General features: G+C 42.2%; 1 protein-coding gene across 1 annotated transcript in view; it reads right to left on the bottom strand.

Moving 5' to 3' along the window:
* Nucleotides 1–24,035, bottom strand: part of clip2 (CAP-GLY domain containing linker protein 2) — a 142,674-nt gene that overhangs the window by 69,453 nt on the left and 49,186 nt on the right. Inside the window, exon 3 of the mRNA XM_043718733.1 lies at nt 1,551–2,098. Within this exon, the coding sequence (XP_043574668.1) occupies nt 1,551–2,098 (548 nt within the window). The remainder of the gene's footprint in view (nt 1–1,550; nt 2,099–24,035) is intronic.

Raw genomic sequence — 24,035 nt, 5'->3', positions numbered from 1 at the left:
ATCCCATGAACAAATATTTTAAAAGTCTTGATAACGATGTTGAGCGAATTACCAATGCACAATCCTTTCATGTGGTGCCAATGAGTACTGCATACCTCAAATGTGTGTCCTGGTGCCAATTGTGTGATAGGATCACAATTTGCAAATTATATCTGGGATCCTGCCTGACACAACGTTCACTTTGATCAACGTCACTGAAACATTTGTTTCTGTAGGCGGAGGGTACTAGTGAAATAATATGCCCATTAAACCAAATGTGAACAAAAATGATTGTTTATTCCCTAACGATGTCCTGTGGTTTACACCAGTCATTGAAGGGAATTGTCAGGTAGTGTTCTTTTGGCTGATTTTTTTATCATTTAGAAAGTAATGAGAAACATGTAAATGATTACATTGAGGAGTGGAATACAATGGGAGTGAAATCATGTCACAGCGACTCAAAGCCTGGCTTATCAATGGATGGGTATACGAATAGGAAGGATTTAGAGGGCTATGCACCAACTGCTGGCAAATGAGACTAGATTAGGTTGGGATATCTGGTCGGCATGGATGCGTTAGACCGAAGGGTCTGTTTCCGCGCTGCATATCTCTATGACTCTATGTCTACCTGGAGGACTGTGTTCACTTCTGGACCCCACAATTTTAGGAGGGACATAGTGGAGAAAAGTCAGCTACCATTTACTAAAATGAAAGCTAATCTCCAAGGGTCAAGGTAAGAGGAGGGATTACACACACTAGGGTTGTGTTGGTTGGAATTTACAAGCTCAAGGCATGACTTGATCGAAATTTCCAAGATATTAGAGGAACAGAGAGACTTTGCTCTTTGAGCAGTGTGGAACTAAAGGACGGTGTACAAAAACTGAAGACAGGCCTGTTGGATATTCCATTCCTCACCATGTAACAAACAACCTTCCCTCATCATCCAGGCGCGCGAGCCCCTAAATAACTTTGCACATCCATTGTGTCTCAATCTTTATCAGTTAGAAAGCAATCAACCAAACCACTTATCAATTCCTGTCAATGTCTGATGTAAACCACGTGGCCTTGTTGGGCTTACAAAACAAAACAGTAGAAGTGAAATTTGGAACCACTTCTACACACACGAAGATGGAGAGATTTGATACGCTGTTCTGCAAGTAACCACTGAGGCTAAGTTGACTGGCCATTTTAAACAGAGATAGATGTTTGCTATCCCAAGGTATTAAAAGGGAAATGGGACAATGGACAGCATCATGAACTAATCACGATCTCATTCAATTAGGGCTAAATAGCTTCCTACAGTTTGGACAATCAATGTAAATGATTACATTGCAGTGGGGTTAGAAATAAAAGTAAAAGGAAATGAAAGCAGATTTTGCTTTGAGAAAGAAATCAGCACAGCTTTAGAATTGGAGATTTTTCTGCCTGGTTTTGACACTGGAGGACTTGCTTTAAATCTCCACACTGCACAGTTAAACTCAGCCTGGTGGCCAAAGCTGTGTTCAACAACGTACACAATCCACACTGTGGGGTCCATCAATAAAAACCCCCTCAGGAATGAAGGAACTTACCAGAACACGATCCCCACATCTCAAATCCTTGTCCCCTTTCTTTACAGATCCGCTATCAGACAGGTTTGATCCAGACTCATTCCCCGTCTTCATGGAACTGTTCAAGATGCTTTCCCTCAGTGGGATTGTGCAGTTGATGCGTTGGCTTGAGGGTGGCGGGGTGGCAGTACCATGATGTGAGGCTGGGGCTGGAAATGTAACAGAGTCCCCAGAATGGGCATCACTCCCAGCGCCATCACTCGAGGGACGGAGTGCCAGCTTCGAGGGCCTAGTGAAAATGCCTTGTAAAGCTCCACATTCAAAGTACCGCACGCCCCCGACAGACCCATCGTTTTTCCCCACAGGTTCATCGAGGACAACTCCTGCCCATTTTCCGGGAGCAAATTGCGTTTCCCCAAGAAACTGTATGACGCCAGGCTTCACACCATTCACCCAGATACGATCCCCGATGGCAAAATCTCCGATGCAGTCATCGCCCACCTCAGCACTCTTCGAGGGCAATTTGTCACTAGGTACAGGGATTGCAGCTTGCTTGTGCAATGGAGAACCTGAAAACCAACAGAGGGAAAACGCTGATCAGTTTGAGGGCCGAGCCAGTTCCATTTCAGAATTCATATACAAAAAGGTCAATAGCAATCACTTAAAATTAGGAAAAGGTTAAGTGCAGCTGATATCTTTATTTCCCCATTATTGCACAACATGCACAGAACAACAAACAGTAAATAGAAGTCCCAATGTGCTGGATTCCAATAATGGATTCACTCCCACAGTATTATACTACCAACGCAACATTAAAGGTGCCAAGGACATGAAGAGATAAATGACAGAGAAGCACAAAAGAGAAGGACTAAGAGAAGCTTGAAGAAGTATAAAGCAGAGCACTAAGGAAGAGGCAAGTTGCAGATGACATTCAGGAAGGGAAAGTCACTCGAGGTTAGGACTAAGTTTTGGAGACTCACGTTTTGCCAATTGCTAGGGAGCCAGAATAGTGGATCAATCCAGGCCAGACTCTCCAAGCTGTTCAATAGGTAGGGAGTGAATTACCAGCAAGCTTATAGCGTGCTGAAAACGCTCCAATAAAAACATCTGGACTGCAGTGACCTTGGGTTTACAAGAGTAGAAAGCTGCTAAAACTAGGTTGCAGTGGATAAAAAGACAATGATGCAAAAGAGTGAGTTAGAAAAACGTAGATAGAAGATAAATAAAAATCGGAGGCTAGGAAACCTACATGTGAGCAAGAAAGAAGTTGAAATAAAAGGAAATAGCAAAGAGCAGATAGAATGACAAGAATGAATGAGAATGAAGGAATATAAAAAGATCTTTGTTTAGTATTTTGAATCAATATTTATGGAAGGTGACTGAGGTACTCAAGGAGGATAGAGAAATGGAGATACATATCCAAAGATAGATCTGTCACAAATTACAGTGTTCCAAAGCCAATAAAGTGCCTTCAAAGTATAGTTACTGTTGTGAAGTTGGAAACATGGCAGCAAATTGTTCGCAGCAAGATTCCACAAACAAAATGATTACCACATTGCTTATTGTCCACCATAATATCCTTCATGAAATACAGGGCAGCATTTCAGAAAATACTTTTTATTTTTGCATTAAAATATTCTATGATATACATTGATAATTTACAACATACTAGAATACACAATACTTTCTGGACGAGCAAAGACTTTGGAAACTACACTGGATTTAAGTTGTGCTTGAAATTTCTTAACGTAATAGCAGTCGAACCATTAACCTCTAAAATCCTCAACACTTAGTGCCTCATGCATCTTCTGTCATCGTGACTTTGGAAAAGGGCAAGTCATATTTGACTAATATAATTCAACTCTTTAAGGACATCAGAAAATTGGCAAATTGAGAGAATGCAGTGGATGTTGCTAATGTGGATATTCAAGAAGTGTTTAAGTTCCATGTAACTTTTTATTGAGCTTGATGCAGATTATATTGGCAGAACTGTGTGGATTTTAAGTGAATAGCTGGTGAGCAAAAAGCAGACAGTTGGGGTAAGTCAGCAACTTTTCACACAGACAATGTGTGCATAATGATCTACAATCTGTGCTTTCGTGAAGTTCTTTCATTGTTCATTTATGGAGAAATGATTTGGATGGAAGCACAAGAGTAAAGAAGGCAACTGATGTCCAAATGTACACGGATTAGGCGACAGTTGGAGATTTGCAAGCAGTTAATGGAAGGAAATATGCAAAACCGGGTTGCTGACTCTCACCAGGACAAATGAAGCAGTCAGAATAGCAGCCTTCTATTCTATAATTTTGCAACGCTGAAATAGGAAAGACACATCATCTCAATTTATAAAGGATTTCTTGCACAAAACACCTTATGTCGAACATGTCACCTCAGTGGAATTACATTGATTTCATAACCATTTGCTTTGTGAAATATTTCAGGGATAATCACAATGTACGCTGATTAAAAGAACAAAAGTAAACTACAGCACAGGGGCAGGCTCTTCGGCCCTCCAAGCCTGTGCCGATCATCACGCCCTATCTAAACTAAAAAAAACAAACCTTCTACCCTTATTTGGTCTGTATCTCTCTGTTCCCTCCCTGTTCATGTAACCACTCAGATGCCTCTCGAATGTTGCCAATGTGCCTGCTTCCACCAGGTCTTCTGGCAGTGTGTTCCAGGCTCCTACCACTTTCTGCGTGAAAATGTTTCCTCGCACATCTCCCTTAAACTTTTCCCCTCTCACCTTGAACCTGTTCCTCCTTGTAATCGAAACTTCAACCCTGGGAAAAAGCTTCTGACTATCCACCCTATCTCCGCCTCTCGTAACTTTTATCAGGTCTCTTCTAAGGTGCCATCTTTCCCTCACAGATGGTGCTCTTGGCATTATTCTCTGATGGAGAATACTGGAGATAAATGTCCTCAAGTGTAACTGACTATTTATATCTCTCTAGACCCCAATTTAAAAACTTTTCAGGGGTGAATTTTGGACTAGATTTTCTTGTAGCTTGTGTTGACATATGTTTGCCTCTTCTGAAGCGAGTGGGATAAATGTGAAGTGTAAATGCTCATCCAAACATCCTTACAGTGTTTGGATAGCAACTTCTCAACTGTATTTTCAGGAGCTGTGTGGGAATATCCTGCTCATTTTAAATGGAAAGTCTAATTTACTTTGTTTCATTTAATGCAATAGCACAAAAGACAAGAGAACTAGAATCTAGAGGACATGATTTCAACATCCATGACACATCTTGATAATGTAATAGGAGCATGGCACTTTGGACAATGATCAGGCCATTCAGCCAGATGAGCCTGCTGTACCATTCAATAACATGATGGCCGATCTGGTGATGATCTTGACCTCATTTTCCTATCTGCTGTCCATAATCCTTAACTTCCTTGTCTATTGAAAACCTACCAATTCAGCCTTGAATAAATTCAATGACAGAGCCTCCACTACTTTCTGGGGAAGAGAATTCCATAGACGAGCAAAAACATTCCCATTTTAAAGAAAAATCTCTTAATCTTAGTTGTGCCTTCTAGTTCAAGTCTCCCTCACACTTGAGTAATTTTCTTCCCAGTATCCTCCCAATCAAGTTCCTTCAGCCATCTTATGTTCTGATGCCAGATGTTTTTGGGTGTTTTTACAGATCTCAAGCTGAAAACTGGCTTGATAGATTTTTTAAAATTAGTTAAACAAGTTGGTCTTCCACTGGAGAACAGGCATATGATGCATCAGGTTTGCTTTTAATAATAAAACAGAAGTTTGTTATGCAAATAAAATTAAGATAAATTAGAATAAACCAAGCTATTTACATATAACACAATATGAAAGACACAGTAAGGATACAATATTCCGCTTATCCCAACAGTAATGCTTTACAATACTCAAACAGCCGAGAGAATTCCCTATTCTATTCCATCTATAAGTTTAAATTAACTATTCTTGTCTCAGTCAAATCCATCACTGCTGCGCTTCTCCAGCAACACATTTTCAGCTCTGATCTCCAGCATCTGCAGCCCTCACTTTCTCCTATTGCTTTCAATTCCCTGTCTTAAATGTTAGATAATCTGTTCCTTGACTTTTCAAACAACTGAGCTTAGACTTTGCCCCCACTTCAAACAACCCAAACAACACTTCTGTTCTGGAATTTCAAATTAAATCTTTGTAACTGCGGTGACCTATTTCTAACTCTTCTGAAATAAAGTTCCTGGATGACTGTTTCATATATCTAACTTCAACCGGAACATCTGAGAACTGAAGCCAGAAACTTTCTAAGTTCTAGGCTTTTCTTTAACGATAAAAAGAATCCATTCCCAATCCTTCTAACTAAAAGCTAGCTAATACCCTTCAATGTTTATTCTGTCAAATCTTAAAGATTTCCCAATGCAAACTGCAAACAAACTCCCATTGCTCTCCAGAAGGATTCTCACTCACACTGGATTTTAAAAAAGTGGCCACAAAAATACTGACAATTCAACCATTTAAAACCCCTTATACATCTAGACCAAAACCCACTTACTACAAATTCAAAATCCAAACTCAAACTAAATTATAGTAAAGTTTATATAAACCACACTCTTATTATCATACTTTTATGTTCTAATAAGATCACCTGATTACTCTAAACTCCAATGGTTACAGGTCTAGTCTGTCCAACCCTTGTTTATAGGATAACTCCCTCTTCCAGGGAACGAGTCAAATGTATCTTCTCTGAACTGTTTCTAACACAATTCCATTTTTTTTTAAATACAGAGACTAAACCCATACACAATATTGGTCTCGCCAAGGCTTTTTACAGCTGTAGTGTAACTTCTCTATTTTTACATATTATTCCCCTTGTGCTAAATGCCATTTGCATTTAAATTGCTGTACTTGCGAAGTAATGTTTAGGAATTTGTTCCCATGACCTTTACCTCAGATTTTTGCAATCTCTCTCCCTCCCCATTTAAATAATGTAATAATGTTTCTGTTTTTCCTGCCAAAATGGACAGGTCATCTTTTTCTACATTATACTTCCTCCCAAATTTTTTGCTGATTTACTTAACCTATCCATACCCCTTTGGAGATGATTTACCTCCTCTTGACAACTTACTTTCCTACCTATCTTAGCATCATCAGCAAATTTAGCTACCACACAATCAGGCCCTGCATCAATGTAATCAATGTAGATTGCAAATAGTGCAGTGATCCTTTTGACACGCCATTAAATACAGCTTGTCAATCTGAAAAAGACCCATTTATCCCCATCCTACCCTGTTTGCCAATTCTTTTTCCATACTAATATGATAGCACATAAAGCAGCTGGTACAGCAATCTTGGATCAGTTTATCAAATGCTTTTTTAGAAATCCAAATGAAGAACATTTCTTCTTTATCACTTAGTGTGTTATAGATGTAGGTTTGTTTGCTAAGCTGGAAGGTTCGTTTCCAGACGTTACATCACCATACTAGGTAACATCTTCAGTGAGCCTCCGAATGAAGCATTGGTGGTGTATCCCGCTTTCTATTTATATGTTTGGTTTTCCGTGGGTTAGTGATGTCATTTCCTGTGGTGACATCATTCCCTATGGTGATGTAATTTCCTGTTCTTTTTCTTAGAGGGTGGTAAATGGGATCCAAGTCAATGTGCCTGTTGATAGATTTTTCAGTTGGAATGCTATGGTTCTAGGAATTCTCGCGTGTGTCTCTGTTTGAATTGTCCAAGGATGGATGTGTTGTCCCAGTTGAAGTGGTGTTCTTCCTCCTCTTTATGTAAGGATACTAGTGAGAGAGGGTCATGTCATTTTGTGGCTAGTTGATGTTCATGCATCCTGGTGGCTAGCTTTCTGCCTGTTTGTCCAATGTAGTGTTTGTTACAGTTCTTGCAAGGTATTTTGTAGATGATTTTAGTTTTTTTGTTGTCTGTATAGGGTCTTTCAAGTTCATTGGCTGCTGTTTTAGTGTGTTGGTGGGTTTGTGGGCTACCATAATGCCAAGAGGTCTGAGTAGGCTGGCAGTCATTTCCGAGATGTCTTTGCTGTAGGGGAGAGTGGCTAGAGTTTCTGGGCATCTTTTGTCTGCTTGTTTGGGTTTGTTCCTCAGAAATCCGCAGACTGTGTCCATTGGGTACCCGTTCTTGTTGAATACACGGTAGAGGTGATTTTCCTCTGTTCTCGCTAACTTAGTGTGTTACTTCCTCAAAAAATAAATTAGTTAAACATAATTCTTCTTTCACAAAGCCATGTTGACTCTGCCTGATAACATTATAATTCGCTAAGTGTCCTCCTTACTAATGGATTCTAGCAATTTCTCAATAACAGATGTTAGGCTGACTTGCCTTTAGTTTTCTGCTTTCTTCTTCCTTTCTTGAATTGCTTTGGCAATTTTCCTGGTCACTGGGACTAATTCCAGAAACTAAGGAATTTTGGAAAGTTCTCTGTTCCATGGCCCCTCAGGACACAGGCCGTACAGTTCTGGGTCTGATAGATTTTTCAAGCACCTTATTTAAGTTCCTTTCTATTATCCACCAAGTACATTTGGGAAATTTTCCAAGTCTTCCCCAGTGAAGAGAGTAAAATATCTGATCAACACCCAGGTATTTTCCATTGTCTATTCCCCTGACTCGTTCTCCAGAGGACTGAACTTTAGATACACATTTCCACTTTAAATATTTATGTAAATGTATTATTATACATTTTCCTATAATTTACTAGCTTTCTCTCATACTCTACTTGTTCTCTTTTTTTTGCTGGTTATTAAAACCTGACCAATCCTCTGACTTGCCGCTAGTGTTTTCTAATTTGTGCAGTGTTTCTTCCAATGCATTCCTCTCAATTTATCTTTCTTTCTTGCTGGAATAAATTTTTGCCAACAGTTATTAAGTGTCTCCTCGAAAGTCTACCACTGTAACACTACTGTTCTACCTAATTTTCCAGTTTAGTTTCACTAACTCTGCCTTCATGCTGTTATCATGATTTAGTTCAGGTTTAAACACTTGTCTGATGCCTGCACTCCCCCCCCCCCCCCTACAAACTGAATGCAACAATCTACCATGTTGTAATCATTATCATTTAGTGATTCCTTTGCCAGGAGGTTATTCCTCAATCCCATTCATTACCAGTCTAAAGTAGTCTGCTCCCCAGTTAACTCCAGCACATTGAGTAATAGTTACCGATGGAAACAGACTCTTTGTCCAACTCACCTATGCAAGTTTCCCAAACTATACTAGCCCCATTTGCCCGAGTTTGGCCCATATCCTTCTAAACCTTTCCTATTTGAAGAAACTGTCCTGAACACAGTCCATGAACTTATTTTCCATATTGACTTTGTCAATCTGATTTGCCCATCCACATCAAGTCACTCATGATTATTGTGATACATTTCTTACCTGTCCCATCTATCCCTTCCTGTAGATTTTGTCCTATAGATTTTGTCCTATAGTGTAACTACTGAGGATGCTGCTAAACAACTTGCACAAGTGGCTTTTTAATCTTTACTATTTCTTAGCTCCATCCAAACTGATTCCATTTCTTGCCCTTTTGACAGTGCACAATGAACCTATCTATCTATCAGTGTATATGCAGTGATCTGCCTCAGGTTTTAACCTTGCCTTCAAAATCAAGATCCACTGATGTCCAATGAGAATTGGAAGAAGGGAATTCCTGAGAGTAGTCTGGAGGATATTCCCCTGACAGGGCTGGCAGAGAACAGCAGCACGAGTAGGGCAAAACCCCTAAGGGGGTAGAATAAGAGTATTTAGGAGGGGAGTAAGACATTACAGTGCTTGAGATAGAGATGTGGAGACAGAGAGAATTGGCTCACAGGAAGCCAATACTGATAGCAAACTCAGGGAGAAAGTTTTCTTTATTCTTTTATGTGATGTGGGTGTCTCAGTAAGACTGACATGTATTGTCCATCCTGAGTGTCCCTTCAATGGAGAGACTTGCTAAGACCATTTCTGAGGGCAGTTATGAGTCAACAACATTGCTGTGGGTCTGGAGTCACATGTAGGCCAGAGAAGAGTGACAGATTTCCTTCCTTAAGGCACATTAGAGGACCAGATGATATTTTACAACAATTGACGTTAGTTTCATGGTCACTATTATGGAGCCGAGACTTCGATTCCAAATGGGTAAGCAGGTCTTTGATTGGACAGCGGAGCTGGAATGAATGCTGACATGTATGTGAGCTTCAAGGGATCAAATCTCTATAGCTACAAATAAACAAATAGTTTTGGCAATGGGCAAGGTTTAAAGTAAGTTTATGGCCAAACAAAATGCCAAAATTGTCAATGGCTCCAACCTGAGGGAATGATTAGGGCATCATATAAGGAACACAGACAATGGTTATTCAACGATGTGCTACTGTAAGCAGCATCTCATCCATAACTTGATGCTGGTTGAGCAGTCCATCAGTGGTGGCAATCCAAACATCAAGAGACATGGCGAAGAGTCGTGGTGCTGACAGGAAAAGCAAGTGCAAGTATCTTCATGAACAGAAATGTCTTGATGAGGGAGAGAAACAGCCAAGAACAGAGCCCTGGATCATTCCAGAGATGGACCACAAAGAGAGTGTGAGAAACTCACTGCCTGAGGAGGTGGAGGTAGGAGTGGAAACATTCAGTGGAGCACCACAACAGGGAGGTGTTGGAGGATGGTGGCATGGCATGCAAGAACAAAAATCAGAAGTGACATGACACCAGGGTATAGTCCAACAGGTTTATTTGAAATCACAAGCTTTCGGAGCACTGCCCCTTCATCAGGTGAAGTTGTGATGATGCTGCTCCTTTAACAAGGTTAGGTTCTCCTTGGCTTTTTTTTCCAGAGAGGTTGTAAAAGCAACAATTCCAAAAAGTCTGGCTTGAATAGGTTCTAGAGCCAGTTTGATTATAGCTAAAAGATACTGCATCAGGCAAAAAGGCTTTCAAGTTCAAACAAAACTTGGACAATGAAGGGGGAGTGGCTATTTCTCCCAGCTCAGCTTTTCTCCAGTTCGGTTTTAGCAATCAGTCAGTTGTGAAGTTGCTGAACCCAAAGAGGCAGCTCCACATTGATCCTCTCTCTGACATCTCTCCTATGTTTGATTTTTCCTTTTTTTTGCCAAGGAGTATTTAAGAAGACTGTTGGCAGGAATTTGGAACAGCATCCTTAAGTCGGGGTAATATGTCGGTTTTCGGATAAGTTATTTGGTATTCTGTTTTCTTTTGTTTGTGTTTCATTTGGTAATCTTGCAAATAAATTCTGTTTTGTTTAAAACTAACTGCTTTGACCAGCTGCATCTCTCCTGGAATATCCACTTTCCATCTGCTTAAAACAACTAGCAAAGTGAGGGTCTGGGCTACTTCCTTGGAATATTTTGAGGGGGTCTGGCCTGGTCCACAACAAAGTAAAGAACAAAAATCATAGAGGGACAGTTACAACATGGAGGAAACCCATTCAATTTAATTTGGGCAACAGTGACAGTCACACAAATGAAATTCAAACAAATATGGAAGAAATGGGGTGTATATTTGGGAATCGAGGACACATTAGATGAAAGAGATGGTGGCAATAAAATGATAGTTGGAAGGGGAAAATGGATATTGGCCTGCTGAGGGGGTAATGATACTAGATGGTCTTGCACCAAGCAAGTAGAAATGCCGCCTCATTGTCCCCTTCTCTTCAATCTTAGGAAACATGAGGAAATATCAAGGATCTTTTGCTTCTCTAAATTCTTTCCAGGAGGGTTTTAACTTTGAGCAATATCCCTAGGGGCTTAATGAGAGGAAATATAGGATAATTGATCAGGAGGAACGGTCAGACTCTCAGCCTAAGAGATGAGTGTCAGGGAAGGAGATCTAGGTGGGGAGGTTGAGGGGTTTTAGAGAGGCACTACATACCTTGTGCTACACTAATATCACCACTGAATTACTTCCCACGATCAAATTCATTTCCTCCTCCTCTGTTCTATTTGTAAGAGAGGGAAAATCCTTTTCCTGTCTACACACGTACACATTGAAATCTGTTTCCAACAGTCACCACTCATGATTTTCCTCTAGATAATAAATCCATTGAGTGTTGCTTCTGAGGCTTACGTAATCACATCTGGAACTTCTGAAGCATTTCAGGCTTACAACTCACTGGGAGCTGCTAATCACTTCCTGTCCAGTGTGCACGTCAGCACAGACCCTAGTGGAAAGCAACATCAGTTATCACTGAGCCCCCACTTCACCTGCCCTGCTGCCAACTCTTCAACAACAGCAGCAGCAAACGGTCAACCCTTTGGGAGAATGGCAGAACCAGTCTTCTTGATCTGGAGCACCTCAGCTGAGGCAAAAGAATTGAATAAGTCGTGCAGCCTGAAGCAGACAGACAGGCGGTCATTGAGGATGTCGAACTAGCTTCTAAAAATAGCATCTCTCCCCGACTTGGTAACCACAGCAACGTCAGGGGCTGGGGCAGAGCAAAACATCTGAATCAGAAAACTGCTGCTTATTCTCTCAGGACTGAGTCACTGAGGAGAAACAGCAGTTCTGAGAATCATTCCTCAGTATCCATCTCTCTGGCTGAAAGGGAAGAATTCCAAATGGGTTTCTACTGTTCACCCAGCACCAAATCCTGATTCAAATTTTTTTTTAAAAAAAAAGACACTTCCTGTCTGATGGAACTCCATTCCTCAATGTCTGCATTAGGGCTCCTCCCGCCCCCTGGCTGTAGTACTGAATCGAGCTGCAGAAACTGGTTTTATTCAAGTGGAATATTCACTGCGCCGGCTTTCAGGTTTAAAACAGGCAGCTCCTGTCTTACTTCTTAAGTTGCCCCTGCCCCAGCACTTTCTACAGTGCTAACTCTTGCCATGGGCACTGGGAGGCTCAACCCAGACAGGGGTCAGAGCCAGACTGACTCCAGTTCTCATCTTTTGTCATCGGGAAGTGATAGGGAGGGGAGCAGTTCCACTCTCCACCAATCCAGGTCGGTTAGCTCAGTGGCCTGAACGGTTGATTTATGAGCCAGAGCGATACCAGCAGCGTGGGTTCGATTCCATCACTAGCTAAGGTTACCAGGGAGGACTCTCCTCAACCTTGCCTGAGGCGTGGTAAACTCCTCTCTAATGAGAAAGCGTCACAAGAGTAAATGAAATCAGCAGAATTCAAGTTTCCAAGTGTGTAGAAATCCAGTGATATTTACCCACCTCCTTCCCTCGACAATAACTAACTTTCAGATTACTTCTCTATAAGCTGTGCACACAATACTCAGTGTAGCCCTGAGGAAAGCTGAGCTAACAGAAAGGCCTTACCTGCAGCAAGTGGTAAGTTGGTCTTGCTGTGCATTGTGCCGTGAGGCTGCGTCTGTGACTCGTTCCACAGGGTACACGAACAAGAGTTAAGTTCAACATCCCGCACTCAAATGCCACAAAGAAAACCTACTCATTACTCGGCTGTAATTTCATATCAAAACAAAATATTCCAAGACACCGCGCCAGTTCCTTTTTCAGATTCCACTGCCTTGTGTCATATTGGAAATCGTTCAATGTTAGAAGCAAAACATGTGGGGGAGGAAGAAAAAAAAAAGTCAAGCAACTTGCTTCTTATAGAAGGATTCAAAAGGATTACAAAACTCAGTTAAGTTAAACAGGAAGATCAAAGAGTGGAGTGCTCACATGAAAGATTTGCATTTATGTAGCGCCTTTCACCAGCAGTCGCTGTTGGAAATGTGGGAAACAGCAACCAATTGGCACTCCCACATCAGCAATGTGATAATGAGCAGATAATCTGTTATTTATTTTTGCTCACTGTGATATTGATTGAGGGACAAATATTGGCTGGGACATTGTGAGAATTCCCCACTTCTTCAAAAGAACATCATGGGATCTTGCCACCTATCCAAGCAAGCAAGTGGGGCCTCACTTTGACTGGCATCACCCAGGGTACAGCACACTTCACCGTTCCTCCTTCACACTGAACTTGGCTGTAAACCACACAACACTGACTTATATTACAGCTCCACAGAATTCCTTGTTTTACAAATCAAGTTTCTTTTGGCAAATTTTCTGATTTCTCACTTGTGGAATATTAGGTCTGCGAAAGGAGCCTTTTTTTTTGGAGGTATCCCACATTAGCATCAAGCTCCCTCAGCTCAAGTACAGTTTTGGTTAGAGGAACACTGTCTCCCATCAATGAGTGGGAGATTAGTCAGAGTGCTGCCCGCGCAACTCTACATTATGTAGCAATTCCACGCCCATTCGCGCCCTCCCCCCCCACCCCCACCTCCCCAGTTTCTGGAACCACTCATTTCAAAGATGCATCTGCCTGCTCATCATAGTGGCCATCTATTACATTAATTTGGTCATTACAGCTTGGTGATCTCTCGGAGATTGACAATTGTGTCAAAGTAGGGATGTGGGCCATTTGAAACAATTTCCTGTACTCATCTCACATTGCTGTTGGAATGAGCAGACAGTAGTGATTTCCAACTCTGTAGTCTGGGCTCAAATCAGACAGGATCACAAGGCTGAAATAATTCCTTCCAATCCACAGCATCATCCAGGTCTGTTGCCTTACATCAAAGGGACAGACCTGTCTAAGCCACTATAAATTATTATAAAGAGGCTTTGGAATTTAACAATGTCTAACTGTCTTTAAAAAGCAATTGAATGCTCTTTATTAAAGCTGTCAGCTGGTCACTATAACCCTGAATTTATAGGCAGCCATTTGAATCGCTTTCACTGAGTTCAGTAATAGGCAGTGCTGTCTTGCGTGCAATCTAAAAAGGGGGATGATCACAGAGTGAACATTGTTCTTAACCAGCGACAATCTTCAACCTTGCAGCCTGAAAGCTTTATTACTCATTTCGGTGTGTCATGTGACTTCCTTTAACAAAACTGAGAAAGGGAGTGCAATAAATGGAAAACTGATGCATTGTGATCCACCAGTGGTAATTATTAGCAGGAAATGAATAGTAAAGTCAAACCGCAGTTATTTAACAGAACGGACCTGATCCAGGGAAAGATATGGAATTAGGCAGCTCTGTAGAGACTGGTTTCACTGCTTGTGGGCATCCACTTTCCTCTTCTATACCATGGGGTTTAATGACTCACTGAGTGACCTGATACTTTCAGGAAACAAACTGCAAGCAGTAAGAGGGGAGTGGTTTACTCTTTGGAGGGTCAGTGTGGACTTGTTGGGCCGAAGGGCCTGTTTTCACACTGTAGGGAATCTAATCTAATCTAAAAAATCTAATCTTGCTAGACCACCTGGAAAACGATGATATCAGCAAGAACAGCCAACTCATACAAACTAAGAGGACATGCCAGTGAGTTCCACATCCAGCCTACCAGTGAAAATGTACTGGTGGAGATAAAGGCTTCATGTAAGCTGGACACTCCTGCCTACCTTGGCACATATCAATGATTGGAACAGGGACAAGCAGTTAGACATGTTCTCCCCATGGTATGCAGGGATCTATGGACAGTGGGTTAGGTCAGATCCTGGAACAGAAAGGAAGTGCTTTTTCCTGTTAGTCCTAATTGTCCAGGGCAAACATGTAGGTCAACCAGAAGCTCAGACATCCCAAGCATCGCTCACTGTACATCACATTTCAATCATTTCACACGGGGAACAGGAGCAAAATAAACTGCCCTAATGGCCTAACAGTAACCCCTGGACAATGGGAGAGAGGAGGAGAGTCAAGGGGATTTTAAAATAGATTTAAAAGTGAGGGTCTCACATCCCACTCACCCTACAGATGTCCTTACAGTGCCTGATATCACACTGGGTGAGTGTGCGACTTTAAGAGGCAAAGCATTATCATATCCAGGAGGAGCTGGCAAACTGAATACAAAATTGGCTTGATGGTAGAAATAGAGAGTAATAGTGGAAGGATGCTTGTTGGACAGGAGGCCTGTAACTAGTGGACTGCTTCAGGCGTCAGTGCTGGGCCCATTGCTGTTTGTTATCTATATCCATGATTTGGATGAGAATGTACAAGGCATAATTAGTAAGTTTCTGATGACACGAAAATTGGCGGTATCATGGACAGTGAGGAAGGTTGTCAGAAACTGCAGCAGGGCCTTGATCAGCTGGAGAACTGGGCCAAGAAATGGCAAATGCAGTTTAATACAGATAAGTGTGAGGCCTTGCATTTGGGAAAGCCAAATCAAGGTAGGAGTTTCATGGTGAATGGCAGAGCCTGAAGGAGTGTAACGGAACAGAGGGACCTTGGAGTTCAGGTGCACAGTTCTCTGAAAGTGGAGTCACAGGTAGACAGGGCAGTGAAGAAGGCTTTTGGCACACTGGCCTTTATCAGTCAGGGCACTGAGTATAGAACTTGGGAAGTTATCTTGCAGTTATACAGGATGTTGGTGAAGCTGCACCTGGACAATTGTGTTCAGTTTTGGTCACCTTGTTCTAGGAAGGATGTTATTAAACTGGAAAGAGTGCAGGAGAAATTCACAAGGATGTTGCCTGGACTCAATGGTCTGAGTTGTAGGGAGAAGTTGGACAAGCTAGGACCTTTCTTTAAGACTGTAGGAGACTGAGGGGGCACCTTATACAGGTGTATTAGATCATGAGAGGCATGGAGAGGGTGAAAACACTCAGTTTTTTCCCCAGGGTTAGGAACTTGAGGACGAGAGGGTATCAGTTTAAGGTTAGAGGGAAAAGAATGAAAGGAACCTGAGGGGCAACTTTTTTTTAACACAAAGGGTGGTACACATATTGAATATGCTGTCAGTGGAAATGGTTGAGGTGGGTACATGAACAACATTTGAAAGGCATTTGGACAAATACATGGACAGGAAAGGATTAGAAGGATATGGGCCAAGTGCAGGGAAACGGGGTTAGCATGGATGGATATTTGGTTGGTATGGACCAGTTAGGGCTAAAGGGCCTGTCTCTGTGCTCTAGGATTCTATGATTATTATTGTCACATTCAAATCAGATGGCCACTGTGTAATTGGGAACTTGATTGAAAAATGTACTGTCTGCAATACAGGTCTCTCCAAAATCTTGGCACTCAAAGGGAGAAAAATTCAAGTATGTAAGATTCTGATCAGTTCTAGAAATAAGGTCAATGACCTGAAACACTGACAGTTTCTCCCTCCGTAGATGCTGCTGGATCTGCTCAGTATTCATAGCAATCTCTGGTGTTTTTGTTTTAAGAAATACAAGTCCTTCAGCGTGGAACAAAAGTGCTCCCTCAGCCTGTCCAGGAAGCCTTCAGCGTCCATGCTGCCAAACATGGGCTCTCTCTCCCTTCCTCAGTAATAACTGCTCTCCACCCATTACCTCCAGCCTGACTTCTCAGTACAACACAGCCCAGCCCAGCCCAACTATGGCCGGCAGACACAAGCAGGAAACTGAAGCAAGATCTTATGTGTAGCCTTGCCCTTAAAATCAGTAACTAACACACGCACACACCCGCATACACATCCACACATACAGTATACAGTACACACACAAAGAGCGACTTCATTTGCATGTGGACTGCGATGTCATTTTGCAGAGATCTTGAACAATGGCCCATTCGCCAGCAATATCTGGCTGTTCAAGCCATCACTATCTTGGTGTCAACAAATTGCTTTGACCTTTTGTTGGCCAGGGAGACAAATGACTGAAAGAGAATCAGAACAGAGACACCAAAGTGCAGTGAGGGAGAGTTCATGTCTCAACATCAACTGAAAAGAAAGGAGAAGTTATACTAACTGCACCGACTGTCTCTAGCGTTTTGCCTTCTGTGAAATAAAGCATCTTACAAACTAACCAGGGGGGTTGACTGGGGGGGGGCAGATTTGGAACCACTGACGAATGAGGCCACTGGCGCGGGGTCAATTCCTGCGCATGCTGTGGTCGTTCACAGAGAGCCTGCTTTGGTGTCTAACCCCACACGTGTGCCTGCCCATGCATGACCAAGATACTTTTGTGGACTAAAGTTAATTACAAACCGAATCAAGAACAATTTCATCTCACGCTACTTCTCTCTGCAGTTGGACATATTACATCAGTGTACATGTGAGACACAATTAGCTAATCCCCAAAACAGAGAGATATTTACAGCTACGCTCCGGTGTTATCAGAGACAGGCAATGGGAGGCAACCTCCAGTTAAAAGGAGGCAACCAGAACACATTAAAGGATTAAGTGACCACCACCGAGTCCAAGGGCAACAACCAAGTGGACAGCATTGGTAGTTCAAAGGATCTCCGAGGAAGTGAGACATTGGCAACAATCGCAGCAAACTCACCCACAGTGATCAAATTTCTGAAAGACCACAGAATGTCAAAGTGCCCACAAGGAGTCTGCGGTGCACGGGTCAGTCAGCAGCTAAGATTCCCAGAACTCCCTCTGTTCACTTGCCAGTGACAACGTGAGGTCGAGTGCAACACTTTTTTTCCGGATGTTTCAAGCTGCCTGAAGATGAGCACCAGGACATTTCCGTGGCGAAAGTTTCAGGCAGTACTGTCCATCCCTGCCAGTATCCAGGCTGTCCATCACCTCACTTTCTAGTCCCATCACGTGACACGGTCACCCACGAGCACTGAATACACCAAGAGTGAGACATGACTCATCTGACATATTTAACACTGTTAGAGGCAGGTTTGTGCTTGGTGAAGTCAGACTGTGGTCCCTCTTGTGCTGTATCATTTACTGGGACTCAAGGCTATCATCAGCGGGAGTCACATGCTAAAGACTATTGTTTTCTGGTGTCACTCACTGTGGACAACTGTCTACTGGTGTCTCTCACCCAGGGTTACTGACATCATTCAACAATAATAACCTGCTAATAGGTCTGACAGATATTGCTCGTGGATATTGAAGGGAGCATGGTAATGTGTTGGATAAGCTGAGACTTTTTTCCCTGGAGCATAGGGGACTGAGGAGTGACCTTAGAGAGACCATGAGAGGCATAGATAAGGTAGATAGCTGACAGCTTTTCCCCATGGTAGCGGAGTCTAAAACTAGACGGCATAGGTGTAAGGTGTAAGATACAAAAAGTTCCAGAGGGGCAATTTTTTCACACAGTGACAATGTCTGAAATAGGCTGCCAGAGGTAGTGGTGGAAACGTGTACAATTTTCTCATTTAAGAAATATTTAGACAGGTACATGGATGGGATAGGTATGGAAGGGATATGGACTAAATGCAGGAAAATGGGATTAGTTTAAATTGTGAAAACTGAGCAGCATGGGGAAGTTGGGCTGAAGGGCTTGTTTCCATGCTGTAGAGCTCTGTGACTATGTGTAGAAAGTTGTGTATAAGACAGGACTCAGTGTAGTTGTTAATGGTTTTGTATGGAATTGCAAGAATAAACAATGTAGGTGTCACCCAGACAGCAATGCTCAACTGTTACCAATATAACTAAACTTCAAAATGAATCCACTGATTTTGAGACATCCTGAGAATGTGAAAGGTGCTATATAATTCAAGTCTATTTCTTTTTAAATTTTTAAAAATGATTTTGGGATATGGGTCCAGAGGCAAGGTATGCATCATCCCTTGGTATTCAATGGCATTACCCTCACTGAATCTCCTACTATCTACATCATGGGGGTTTCCATTATAACATCAGAAACTGTACTGAACCAGCCATAAAAATACACCGGCTATACAGTGGACGAGAAGCTGGAAATTCTGGACTGAGTAACTCACCTGAGTCCCAAAGCCTGTTGATCATTTATAAGGCACAAGTCAGGACTGTGAAGGAATATTCTACTCTTGCTTGGATGAATGAGGCTTTGACAATGCTTAAGAAGCTCAACACCCAAAGCCACCGTTTTGACTGGCACATCCACAGATATCCACTCCCTCCACCAATGACCTTCAGTGGCATCAGTGTGTACCACCTACAAGATGCACTGCAGGTACTCAGCAAGTCTCCTCTGACAGAACCTTCCAAACTCATGACCACTTCCATCTAGAAGGACAAGGGCAGCAGATAAATGGGAACACGACCCCTACAAGTTCCCCTTCAAGTCACTCACCACCTTGACTTGGAAACATATCACTTTTGTGATGTAAGGTGTATGATTTGAATAGATTTTAATACTATTTATTTTAGAATTTGGATTTTGAACTAGTGACAAGTGAGTTTCATCTGTGAGGATGAAGGGGTTTCATGATGAACTTGTAAGTAATTCTGTAGCTACATGATTTCTTTTAAAACACAATAGAAGAGAAAGGTCTCCTAGACAGTAATGGGGTATTCTTTTCATTGAGTAAGTTTTATGAGCAAATAGAGCAGTTGTGCATTAATGTTTTAGGCAGAACTTTCCAGAAAGGAATTGCTTTGTTTTTGGCCTGGAGAAATACCCATAGCTCTTAATTTCAAATTTTGCAGAAGTCTGGGCTGAAGCCAGATGAGCAACACAGTTGTTCCTGAAAAAAAATGGTTTAGAGTGGTTAAGAAATAGGCTACCTTAGTGTCAGGAATTTAGTTTGAACGTTTGAAAAATCAGAAGTGTTTGGTTAAAACCCTGAAATGTTATTTGAAGCCGAGAAAATCTAGGTTCAGTGATATGATGACTCAAGGAAGAGGCTACCAGATTCTCAGGAGCAGGTATTGAAAGAGTTTGACTTCACAGGTGCCGTATGTACAGGACATTGGTATAGGCCACTTTTGGAATATTGTGTGCAACTCTGGTCTCCCTGCTATAGGAAGGATGTGAAACTTGAAAGGGTTCAGAAAGGATTTACAAGGATGTTGCCAGGGTTGGAGGGTTTGAGCTATAGGGAGAGGCTGAACAGGCTGGGGCTGTTTTCCCTGGAGCATTAGAGGCTGAGGGGTGACCTTATGGAGGTTTATAAGATCATGAGGGGCATGGATAGGGTAAATAGACAAGGTGTTTTCCATGGGGTGAGGGAATCCACAATTAGAAAGTATAGTTTTAGTGTGAGAGGGGCAAGATTTACAATGGACCTCAGGGGCAACCTTTTCACGCAGAGGGTGGTACGTGTGTATGGAATGAGCTGCTAGAGGAAGTGGTGGAGGCTGGTACAATTACAGCATTTAAAAGGCATCTGGATGGATATATGAATAGGAAGGGCTTACAGGGATATGGGCCAAGTGCTGGCAACTGGGACTAGATTAGATTAGGACAGGTTGGACTGAAGGATCTGTTTCTGTGCTGTACATCTCTATGACTCTGAGAGACCACCTTGTTAAAATCAAAAGGCACAAATTATGATCTATCAAGCCAGACTTCAGTCTGGGATTGCCTTGTCGAGTAATAACGTCAGATTGAACTGTTACACCTTTCTTTGGTTGTTTCTGGGTCAAAATGCTGAAAATGCCTTCTTAAAGTCACAGTGTGTACTCCAGAAAACAAGGACAACAGCAGTTCACAAAGACAGGTCATCATCACCTTTTCAAGGGCAATACTTGCTGGCCCAGTCACATCTCATTTACACATAATAAAAGTGAATATTGTAAAATACAGTCAATGGGTGTTAGACATTGAAGTCCCTTTAAAATGGATATTTTCTAGTCTTTCCTTCCTTAAACAATGGCAAAGGCAACTTAAAAGTTAATGATTACAAAGGCTACCAGACCAATGACACTTGGCGTTCAAGTTATTTAGGAAGAATGAAAACTGAATGTACACTGGAAATGGGACACGTACTATTATTTTGACATGGTAAGTTGAGTCCTTGTAGAGTACAGTCCACTTAGAGTCACAGAGATGTCCAGCACAGAAACAGACCCTTCGGTCCAACCCGTCCATGCCGACCAGATATCCCAACTTCCCCTCTCACCCTAAACCTATGCCCTCTAGTTCTGGACTCCCCCACCCCAGGGAAAAGACTTTGTCTATTTATCCTATCCATTCCCCTCATGATTTTATAAACCTCTACAAGGTCACCCCTCAGCCTCTGACGCTCCAGAGAAAACAGCCCCAGCCTGTTCAGCCTCTCCCTGTAGCTCAAATCCTCCAACTCTGGCAACATCCTTGTAAATATGTTTTCTGAACCCTTTCAAGTTTCACATCTTTTGATTCGAAGGAGATCAGAATTGTACGCAATATTCCAACAGGTTTCAGGAAGCTGTGTTCTTCAGATGGAAGGTGGGTCTGTACAGATTGATTCGAGACCCAAGGGAAAGCTCTCTAACACTGCAGAACACTGCCTTCACAACTTTAATGAGCGCGACACACTGTATGCCAACTGCCTGTTTGTCCTCTGGTATCAGTGAACCGTGCTCAATCATCATGGGCCATTTACTTTGTCTAATTAACGAATGCATCATATCTAAACTGCTGATTCTTAATAAAGTTTATAAAACCATCTGAACATTTCTTACAAATGGTGACTGCCTATATTAAGTATTCACAAACTCCCAAGATCTAACTCCAGTTAGTAAATTCTAATCGGTTAGTAATTCATCCTTCTACTTCATAAGACGATGGGTTTGCACTTTGGCATCACCCAGTTTGGCTCTGAAGCCCACTCAGATGTGACAGTCTCTGCCACATTCTCTCCACAACAGACAGTGGGCTGAGTAGGTGCAGGATTTTCTTTGCTTCAGTTTCTCTGGGCCTTCTTCTTGACCACAGCTTTTTGTTTCTTCTTGCCTTTTCCAAAATCCAAGGACATGACCCCCAGCAACCATCTCCCCACTTGTCATTGTCCACCATTTTCATAACCCACTAGTTGATGCCCCTGAATCAGAGCTGTGGACAGTCAGGAGGTTGCAACCCAATGTACAGTTCACTGTACAGAAGCTATTTGGAAATATGGCAATCATCCATCAAATGAACATGAGGAAAACTCACAAAGACATCATTGACAATAGCAGTGAGTATGCACTTATGGAATTTGTACTCCCAAGTTGGTGATTATGATCTGCTGTGGATAAGTATGAGATGATGAAGGTGGAAATTGTTCAGCATTTTCTCTTGCCCAGTCGATGTTTCCTCATATTTGTTGAAAGGATGCGGGGGGTTGATGATGAAGCCAGCATTTATGGCCCATCCTTAATTTCCTTGGAGAAAGTGATGGTGAACTGCATTCTGGAACTGCGACAGTCTCTCTGGTCTGGGCACGCCCAAGGTACTGTTAGAGAGGGAGTTCCAGGACCTTGACCCAGCAACAGTGATAAATTTCCAAGTCTGGATGGGTGTGAGAATTGGGGAGGAACTTGCAGGTGGTGGTTTCCTATGGTAACCGCTGCTCTTGTCCTTTGGGTGGTACGGGTCATGAGTTTGGAAGATGCTGTCGAAGGAACATGGCTGTAGTGTTAATTGTACACGGTTGTTGAGGGCCCACTGTTGAGGGGTGTGCTGCCGTCACAAACTCAGTAGGATCTGAGTTTGGTGTTCACAGTCAGGTTACTGAGGTCTCCCACTCTCTCACTCAATTTGGCACATGGCAGTTTTTGTGATGTATGTTGATGTCAACATCAAATGATAGATTGCTGGTGATTGTGCAGCCTAGGTATGTGAATCTCTGTGAACACTCACCTTGTTAATGCTGATAATGTCCTGTGTCTTATGGGCTATGACAATCAAATCAACTCTTTATGGATGGGAGAGTGTCAATCCATTGACCACTGCGAGAGTGCCTCAGCGCAATATCCTCAACATAAAGAAGCTTTCCGATAAGGACTTGGTGTATTTTTATCTTGGATAAAGGATGTGAGGAAGGATGAACAGTTTTCTGTCAGTTCTGGAATGTAAGCAGATACCCTTCTGTAATGACCTGAGGCCCTGTGACAGCAGCAGAGAGAGACGAGTATGCCAACATGTGTCAGTGCAAGAAGACAACCTTTGTTTGATCCACTCCGGATCTCAACAGGTTCATATATTATAGAACATAGAACAATACAGCACAGAACAGGCCCTTCGGCCCACGATGTTGTGCCGAACATTTGTCCTAGCTTAAGCACCCATCCATGTACCTATCCAATTACCGCTTAAAGGTCACCAAAGATTCTGACTCTACCACTCCCACAGGCAGCGCATTCCATGCCCCCACCACTCTCTCGGTAAAGAGTGAAGGGGGATAAACTGAGAGAGGATAGAAAGGGGAGCGACTGACTGAGCGGGAGATGAAGAGATGTTAGATGAGGGTGAAGTTAGATAGATCAGAAGACCGCATTAGAGTTGATCAGTATGCACAGACAGAAGTTAGAAGTTTTATTTAGAATTTCCTCTGGACTGCAAGCCTTTTGTCTAGGCGCCATATCCTGTGAGCACAATGATGATACTGGCTGTCATCCCAGATCATTTATTTTCAATACTGCCACAGAGTTGTTTATTGACAGCTAAACAGAACCCATTAGGCCAATAGATTGGTTTCATGGAGAAAGCTGAATTTCCAAGCGCAGCAGGAAATGATAACTACCCACGATATTGTGTGAGAAGCTGGGCCAGAGAATCTCAGTGAGAGGGATCACTGACAGAGGGGAAATCATCATCTCAGCTGTGGGTCAAATAATGATTGATAAAGTTTACACACCACTTCCCTAGTTTTGTAATCCACATTTCAATTTATATAGCTCAGTTTCAGGAGTGCATTTTAAGAACCTTATCTCTTTATACTTTGCATATATTGGTAT

This window comes from Chiloscyllium plagiosum, chromosome 28, assembly GCF_004010195.1.
Source record: "Chiloscyllium plagiosum isolate BGI_BamShark_2017 chromosome 28, ASM401019v2, whole genome shotgun sequence".
In the NCBI taxonomy this organism is placed as follows: domain Eukaryota; kingdom Metazoa; phylum Chordata; class Chondrichthyes; order Orectolobiformes; family Hemiscylliidae; genus Chiloscyllium; species Chiloscyllium plagiosum.
Note: the sequence above shows the minus strand (reverse complement) of the source record. Positions and strands in the feature narration are given on the sequence as shown.